This window comes from Choloepus didactylus, chromosome 15, assembly GCF_015220235.1.
Source record: "Choloepus didactylus isolate mChoDid1 chromosome 15, mChoDid1.pri, whole genome shotgun sequence".
NCBI classification, from domain to species: domain Eukaryota; kingdom Metazoa; phylum Chordata; class Mammalia; order Pilosa; family Megalonychidae; genus Choloepus; species Choloepus didactylus.
The window spans coordinates 1,443,544-1,452,070 of record NC_051321.1 but is presented as its reverse complement, the minus strand read 5'-3'; the positions used below and the strand labels follow the sequence as shown (position 1 = coordinate 1,452,070).

Here is an 8,527-nt window from a genome sequence, read left to right as displayed (position 1 = left end):
TGTGTACGGACACCCGTGTAACCACAGCTCAGATGAAGGTCTAGAACCTTCCAACACCCCAGGAAGTTCTCTTGCTGTTGTCTGGCCTATCCCTGCCGGCCGTGCAGCCATGATCCCCCAGCACTTTAGTTTTGCCAGTTTAGAGCTTCACCTGAATGGACACACACAGCACCGACTCTTTGGGGCCTCGCTCCTCTGCTGTTCAGATCAGCAGTGGCTCCTTTTTATTTCTGAGCGGTGTCCCCTTGGAGGAACTCTGGGCTAGATGGTGATACACAGCAGGCATTTCACAAGTCAGCTGATACCTACAAACAACAATAGAAGAAAACGGCCTCCACACCCAGGTTCCTGAAAACCCCAATTAGAACCCAGAGTATCTCACCGAGATATTCCAAGTTCCCTTGCGGTGTATAAAAGTAGTTGGAAACTTCTTGCTGATCAGCAAGACAGGACAAAGGTCAGCTTCAGGAATTGCTGTTTTTGTGGGCTACATCTTGTTTTTAAATTTTAAATTAACAGAAGCTAATTAAAAACAAAAAACACAATCTACACTAAAGCTCATTATCTTAGCATCCTTTCCAAAGATTTATCTTTTCCATAGCTAAGACCAATTACACTTAAGGACACCTGAGAGTTAACCGCTGCGGGCAAGGCCTCCACACTCAGCCTGCAGCGCGCCGAGCAGCGTCTCCCCAAGCCCACGCCCACCCGGGACCCGCCACGCGCCCGCACTTGGAAGTCAGTGTCTGCAGACGCGCTCAAGCCCGGGTGAGGTCGCTCTCCACCAGGCGGCCCCGGGCCGTGCCACACTGCTCCCGGACCTCCGGCCTCCAGAGCGCGAGGCCGCGAACTGTTCTCCCCGCCTAGACAGCCCCAGGCGGGGACACACACGCTGATGCACGCCGCGTTTCCCTGCGCACACCCCTTCCCGCCGTCTTCTCCCCGGCGCGGCCTGGCTTCCACACCCTGCTCTCCCCTTCACCCGCGGGCTCCGAGGGCGGGAGTTCCGGTCGGCTCTGCCCGCGGCCGCGCCGCTCGGGACACGGGGGTCGAGGGGCCGGCAGGCAGTGCGACCCACAGCCTCCCCGAGAGAAGTGGGCGCTCCGTGCGTCACAGGAAAACAAGGCCGCAAAGGGAGGACAGGCCGGCCACGGGGGCTCTCAGCGCCGTTTCCTCCCAGCTGGCGGCGGCGAGCTCCACGAGCGCGGAGCCGCCGACTGAGCGGACAGCGCGAGGCCCGCGCAGGGGCCGCCGCCCCAGGAGAGTCACCTCCGCCCGCGCACACGGCAGGGACTCGCGGCGCCGGCAGCGGGGTCGGCACAGTGCGGATCGCCCCGGAAGAGGTCAGCCCAGGGAGGGGTCAGCCCAAGGGGGTCAGAACAGCGTGGGCCGGACTTTGCCTGCACCTGGGCGGGGCTCGCGGAAGGGCCGCGCTCCTATTGGCCGAGGCCAGGAAAGGGCAGAACGGGACTGGCCGGGGCTCGCGGAAGGGCCGCGCTCCTATTGGCCGAGGCCCGGAAAGCGCAGAACGGGACTGGGCGGGGCTCGCGGAAGGACCGCACTTCCATTGGCCGAGGCCCGGCAAGGGTGGGGCCCGGGCGGAGACGCGGTAAGTCGGACGCGCCCTGCGGGGAAACCTAGGGGTTGGTGTCGCGCCGCCGAGGCGAGTCTGCCGAGTCCTTGGCGGCACAGCTTCGAGCCGTCTTAGATTCCACCGAGAGAGCCGGGCGGCCAGCGGCGGCCCTGCCTATGGTCTTCCTGGTAGCGCCGGTCACTGAGTCCCAAGCATGAGGTCACCCCGGACACCAACAAACTCGAGGGGCGAGACGCTGGCCCGCGCCCACTAGCCCTGGCTCTTCGCCCGCGGCACTGAGCAGTCCCTTGACCAGCGCAGTAGCCCGACGTCAGGAGGCGGGGTACGGTTTGCGGCGCTCAGCGGGTTGTGCGCAGGCGCGGTCGGCGCGCGGCGCGCCCCCGACAGTCCCCGCGGCCGCTCCGGCCCCGCCCCCGCGCCGGGGGCGCCCTCCCCGGCCAGCCCCGCCCTCTGCCCGCGGCGCGCTCGGAGGAGGCGGAGGCGAGATGACGTCATCGAGCGGGGCGACGGGCATTGGGCGCCATTTTGAAAAGGGAAAAAAAAATCATTCCCCGGCGGCGGCGCGGCGGCGGCGGAGGCGGCGGCAAGGGCTGAGATTCTAGGGCGGCAGCAGCGCGGCGGCCGCCTCCTCCCGTCAGCTGCAGTCGGCGCGCCCGCCGCCCCCGCCGCCGCCTCGCGCGCCCGCCGCCCGCCGGCCATGGCAGGTGAGAGGCCCGCGCCGCGGCCGGGGGGCGAGCCCGGGGCGGGGGCCGCGGCCGGCCTGATGCGCCGGGTTGTGTGTTTGCAGGAGCCGGAGGCGGCGGCTGCCCCGCAGGCGGCAACGACTTCCAGTGGTGCTTCTCGCAGGTCAAGGGGGCCATCGACGAGGACGTAGCGGAAGGTAGGCGCCCGCGCCCCGGGACCCTCCTCAGCGCTCCGGGACCCTCCTGCCCTCGCCGGGACCCGCGCCCCGGGCCCCTCCTCACCGCGCCGGCACCCTCCTCACCGCGCTGGGACCCTCCTGACCCCGCCGGGACCCTCCTGACCGCGCCGGGACCCTCCTCACCGCGCTGGGACCCGTGCCCCGGGCCCCTCCTGACCGCGCCGGGATCCTCCTGACCGCGCCGGGACCCTCCTCACCGCGCCGGGCTCCTCCTCACCGCGCCGGGACCCTCCTGCCCCCGCCGGGACCCGGAGCTGGCGCTCTGCGCGCGCGGACGGCTGCGGAAGCCGCCCCGCCTCGTGGCCGGACAGGCGGTGTCACGAGCGCGACCTGGGTCCCGCTCCACCTTCGCGCCGTCTGCTCGGCGTCCCTGCGCGTCTCGGGTCGGCCAGGCTGCACTTACAGACCCGAGGGAGGCCCCGGCGCGGGGCAGGGTCCCCGGGCGCCCCTCGCTGTCCTCTCGGGGCTCCCGTTGGGAGGGTGGGAAGGGACGGCTGCCCGGGCTGAGAAGTGTCCCCCTCGGGCCCTCCCAGGACCACGTGCACTCGCGGAGGGGGAGCCTGCCCTAGGGTGAAGGTGCCGCGGGGCGGCGCACGGTTTGCCCGCGATGGCTTCTGAGCGCGGTCGCGGTCCTGTCCTTCTCGGCGGCCTGGGGGGAGGCTAATCCCTTTTCCCTAGTGGGGGAAGCTGGTCGGAGGGCTTATGTAAGTGACCAAGGTCACCGAGCCAGGGAGGGGTGGAGCTGGACAAGAAGCCGGGTCTCCAGGATCAGTGGCTGCCTGCTGCGTGCGGTGATGCCGAGGCAATCGCCGCGGGAACTGAAGAGCAGGAACGGGGTCGCCGTGCTGGCGGGCAGGTGCAGAGCAGCGGTGGGGCCTGGGGCGGCGCGAGGGACTGGCTCAGGGGGCCTCCGTCCTGGGCCCAAGCTCTGTTGCTAATCCGGTGGGATCCTAGGCCAGGCGCTTACCTCAGTTTCTAAGTCTTTTAAGAAGAGAGCTGAACTGCTGGAGCCTTCAGGTCCTTTCTAAGGTTCTAAAATTCTTGCGATTTGCCGAGTGTTCCTACTATAGATTTTAATCTTGAACCTTAGGATATTACCTTAGGTTGGCTGCTGTTTTCCTTAACCATGGCATTAAAGGGGCTTAGGCTCAAAGTTTTCGGGTGGTGGGTGTGGAACTTGGAGAGTCTCTCCTGCCTCACTTGGCTTCCTAGAAAACCCCATGTCCTTGTAAACTAAAAGATACAAATATGTATATATACTTAAGCATGATTGAATGTACAAGTGAATTTTAGAGATTCAGAATTTATTTCAGGTTTAGAAGCTGAGTGATTTTTGTTGTTATCGTTCAACTATCTTGCTGAACATTGTGAACCTTTAGCCTTCCCTTAAAAGTGACTTAACTTTGGCTAATGCTTTGCTCCAAATACATCTTCCCTACCCCAAGAAACTGGTCAGATGCCTTGTCAGTTTTCCCCCACCTGGCCATTCCGGTAACCTTTAGCTCCTCCTCCACCCTGTGTCTCTACCTGGCAGGATTTATTTTGACACATGGCCCTGAGGACATCTGGAGATCCTTGGCCCCATGAGACAACAGTGCCCTGGTTATTAAGCAAGTAAAACTGCACTCTGAGAAGTTTGTAAAGATGTATATGATTTGAGGTTGAAACTAGGGGATTTTATATAAAAACGTAACTAGTTTATTAAAGATTCTGTTTCTTTTATATTGATTGGAGGTAATTGTTCTTTTTATTTGTTTCATTCTGCATGTGCCAAGTGGGTGAGAGTTCAGCCTTATTCAAATGAAGTAGTGACTTCTATCAGGAGTGAAACAGAACATGTTTGTTGGGGAATAAGGAGTGGGGCGGCTTCATGCCTGGCTCAAGTTCCCATTTCTTTCTCTTTTGGAAGTTTTTATCAGCAAACTGAATGAATTAAATTTAAATGTGACTTTACACTTCAAAAATGGCAATCTGTCTCTTTAAAAATCATGGCAAAAATGTTTTGTTTTCTAAATTAAACTGATCGAAAGTTTTATGCAATTTTAAACTTTTATTTAAAGTAAAATTTTGAATTCATCTAAAAGTGTGATATTTCAAGTTGTCACCTTTTTTCTCATATTGCTTGTGGTAATTGCCTACTTTATTATTAGTATATGTGTACAAAGCTTTCTATTTTAATCCGTGTATGTTTGATTTCAGTAATTCCTTGAGGTTAACATTTATAAGTGTATCAATTTGACAAATAGTTGTGATATTACTAGTTTGAATTGCATTATTACCATAGAAGTTGATGATAAAGAAGGAAAATGCAATCAATAGCAGTTATCTATTCTTAGGCAACAAGAATAAAGAAACTGGGTGACATGATTTGCTGAATTTGTGACTCAAACTCAACCTTGAATCAAAGGAAACTTTGGAGAAAATTAATAGGAGATAAGTAATTCAGGAGAGATTGTAACTTATGCTTTCACTGAACACTCGGAGGTGTGGTAAAATTTATCTAAGTTTGTGGTTTGTGAAGCAGTTTGTTCTTGAAGGTTTTGTTCTGGTTCAAGCTCTACTCCCTAGAGTTGTACCTTAATCTTACAACTTAGACTGTAGAGTGTCTTTCTCCATTCTCCTGCGATGGGCGATAAGAAGAAGAAGGTCCTCAGGATATGGAGGCTTGGGTCCTCTGCTTTTGATAAGGGCAGCTCCTAGAGAGGATGGGGGTGGGAGTTAAAAGTAGGCACTCTTGACTGACTTCAGAGGTTGTGGAATGAATAAAAATGGAAGTGGCTTTGGTTTTGGTTTCCTTTTTATTTCTAAAACTAATAGTTTCTAGGGTCTTTAATCATAACTTCTGATGAAAGTATTGGACTGTGTAAAATGTGGTGTTTTTTGGTTTGTTTGTTTTTTAAGATTTGGGTTTTGCTGTGGTCAGCCATAGTGCTAAGGGTCAGTAATTCTGTGTGTGTGATCTTGATTTCCCTTCTCTATCTCTCTGTAATTAAGAGGAGATCCGGGCTTAAAGGAGATCAGTAACTGTCCTGCTGTCACCAAGCATGTTGAGTGACAGTGGTGACAGGCCTCTTCTCCCCTACAGCTCTGGTCATCAGTCATCAGGCTGCCTGGAAGGTGGGATAAGTGAGCTTTTGTGCCTAGATGAGTAAGAGCCAAAACATTAGAACCAGGAAGGCTTCCAGAAGTAACTGAGAAGAGAACCTGTTTGCTTGTGCTCTCGATAGTGACTACATTTTGGAAGGTGTTAAATAGGTATGCAGTCTCTGCTTGGTGAGCTCTCCTCACCTTCACTCAGCACTGCTCTTCCTTGAGCAGAACTACCACTGGATGGACCACTGTTACAGGTAGCGCACATTCTTATGCTCCTTTGCTTGCTGGTCTTTAAAAGGCTTCAAGCTCCTTAGGTTGGAAAGAGTGGTGTTTACCCACCCCACCCCCCAACCTGTATGGAATGAGCTGGAGGTCCTGGCAGCTAGCAGGTATTGAGTGCATTTGAAGTCCCAAGATTGCTCCAGGTGCCTTCCCATCACTTTCATCCTCACACGACCCCAGGAGGGAGAGGCACTGTTGCTCCTCCCTGTTTTAAATGCAGAAACCCAGAGGCAGGGTAATTAACTTGCCTAGCCACTGGACAGAGAGCCAGGGTTTGGAGGCAGGCAGCACTGTGACTGCTTCAAGGAGTGGCTGCAGCCAGTTGGGATAAAGCCCCCACTGTGGGGTGTGGCTGCCCAGCCTTGGGGTCCTCTGTCTTGCTAGTGCTGAGTTGGGATCTCCAGTAATTGTATGGAAAAGGCTTTTGGAGACATGAAAATGAGATGCCTGTAAGGGAAATGCCTATTAAAATGATAGATGAGTAAACGCTTCAAGAATGGCCTGGTTTTCAGAACAGTTCTCCGAGTGTTTGAAGAGTAGATATCCTTCAGAGGGGCCGAAGAGCTAAAACACCTGCTGGCCACTTCCCCTGCAAAGTCACTTTGGACACAAAAGCAATTTGCTTGCTTTCAGCGAAGCTTTGGATTTTGCTGTCTTTGTATTAATTCTTTTCTGGAGACTGTGGGGAGGGGCTTGAGGAAGGACTTGTTGAACTTCCCTTGCCTGGTTTTATATAACTTTGTATAGGATGATAACCACCGGTTCCTCTTGTCTCCAAATTTGTAGTTTTAAGTGCCTTGACTTTTTATTTAATGATTTGTTTTAATCAGCTTTTTAATCTCTCATCTGATTATTGCTTTAAATTGGACTTTTCTTTTTTTCTAAAGAAATAATAAAACTACTATTGCAAGCTTGAATCTGGGAGTTGTGTAAATAATGTGGATATCCTGGTCATCCATAGGTCAAGGCTCCTCTCGAGGGGTTATGTAGATACTATGAAAGAAAGACACATTTTAAGTTGGGAAAGGTAACAAAAATGTGGGCATCAATACCCGCATAGTATATGTTACAGTATTTCATTGAATGTAAGCTGATTTCAAAGGAAAATGTGCTTAAAATCAATGAAATACAGTTTATGTGAATGTAAAACTTTCAATCATAGTCATTATCATAGAATATTATGATTAATTTCTTCTGGGTATAGAAAATTGTACACTCAGTATTTATCATCATTCCTTCTTTTTTTAAGTCGCAGTTGGGTGAGGGTCTGGTTATTTGAGATATTCCCAGTCTGATTTTTACTTAATATTATAGCTGTGCCATTGAAAAAGACCTTTAAGAGACATCATCTGGGAAAGCCATGAAACAATCTTGTAATCTTTTACAGTTTAACTTACAGGAACGCTTCACGGGGAGACTGTCATTAGGGAATCAACTTTCTGTACCTTTCTTGAGATCAGCTCTCTGAACAAACGTATTGAGCACCATATACGTTTTAATGTCTTTAAAAGCAGGATGTATGTTCAAGAAGTGGAACTAATTAGAGTTCTAAATGAGATGTAAATTTACAAGATTTATGGTTGTATTAAATAATGTTGATTTTCATTCTCATCTTTCTTAGTCAGGACTTTATTTTTAGTCATTGATTTTAAAAAGTCTGTTGTTTGCTGGAAAATCCTGGGTTCATTTCATGCCTGGATGTTTCTGAACTTCAGCTTGCTTATCTAGAACTCGGGAAAACTTGTTACAGCATAAGATTTTTGTTAGGGTTATATACAGTGTGTGGTGCTCTTAAAATCTGTGAAGTGCTGTTCAAGTGTTAATTAATTCTTAGATATTTTAAGGAATATGGGTTTAGTTTTAGCTATATTTAAGCACAAAAATAGCAGTTTCTAGTAGTTTCCTGGCCTCCCCCCTCATCTCTCCATTCACCACAGCCTGGCCTCATGGTTTTTCCATTATTGTTCAGTGATTGCTCCCATCCCTTGATCTCTGTTCAAGTATTTCTCCCAACTATAATATTCTTGTTTTCCTGTCTATTCTCCATACCCTGCTGATACCTCAAAATCCATCTCAAAGTCCACGTTTTATGAATCACTGTTCCTGCCACCGTTCCCCTTTGGGGTTCTCTCCTAGCAGCTGGGCTCTGCTTTCACTCCCATGCGGTGCCACTGGGCAGTGGGCTGTATCTTGCCTTTGCCCCGTGCTGTCATGTATCAGGCTTGTCTCTTCAAGGTGATGTTAATCAGGGTAAGGAGAGTCATGGTGAGTGGAACAACACTGCAATACGCTACAATATGGGATTTGAAACCAAATGAGTTTTGGTGCAAATCCCATTTCTCCCCTCTTGTTAGTTTTGTATTAACTTGACAGGTTACTTGCCTCCTGTTTCCTCCTTTGTAAAGTGGGGTAAAGTGGGGATACTGTTGCCTATGGCTGTTCTTGTTTTTGTTTTTGTTTTTCCCTTCATTTTAAAGGGATTCATTTCTTTTAGGGTCATTTATCCCTACTTAAAGACAGATTGCCCTACATGTAACAGCTATGTCCAAAAAGTTATAAAATTGTCTTTGGTTTTACAATGATAAATGAAAAACATTAAAATTCTTCAATCCAACAAGGTATGCAAGGGTTTTTTA

The 8,527-nt window shown here is 51.3% G+C and overlaps 1 protein-coding gene across 2 annotated transcripts in view; it reads left to right on the top strand.

Annotated features, from left to right (window-relative positions):
• The first annotated feature begins 880 nt into the window (after positions 1 to 880).
• Positions 881 to 8,527, top strand: part of PPP2R2D (protein phosphatase 2 regulatory subunit Bdelta) — a 49,942-nt gene continuing 42,295 nt past the window's right edge. Inside the window, exons 1-2 of one of the 2 annotated variants that reach the window (XM_037804141.1) lie at positions 881 to 1,343; positions 2,382 to 2,474. In XM_037804141.1, the coding sequence (XP_037660069.1) occupies positions 896 to 1,343; positions 2,382 to 2,474 (541 nt within the window). In that variant the 5' untranslated portion in view covers positions 881 to 895. Of the gene's footprint in view, positions 1,344 to 2,008; positions 2,299 to 2,381; positions 2,475 to 8,527 lie in introns of those variants that run through there. The other variant, XM_037804142.1, reaches the window with a different exon arrangement.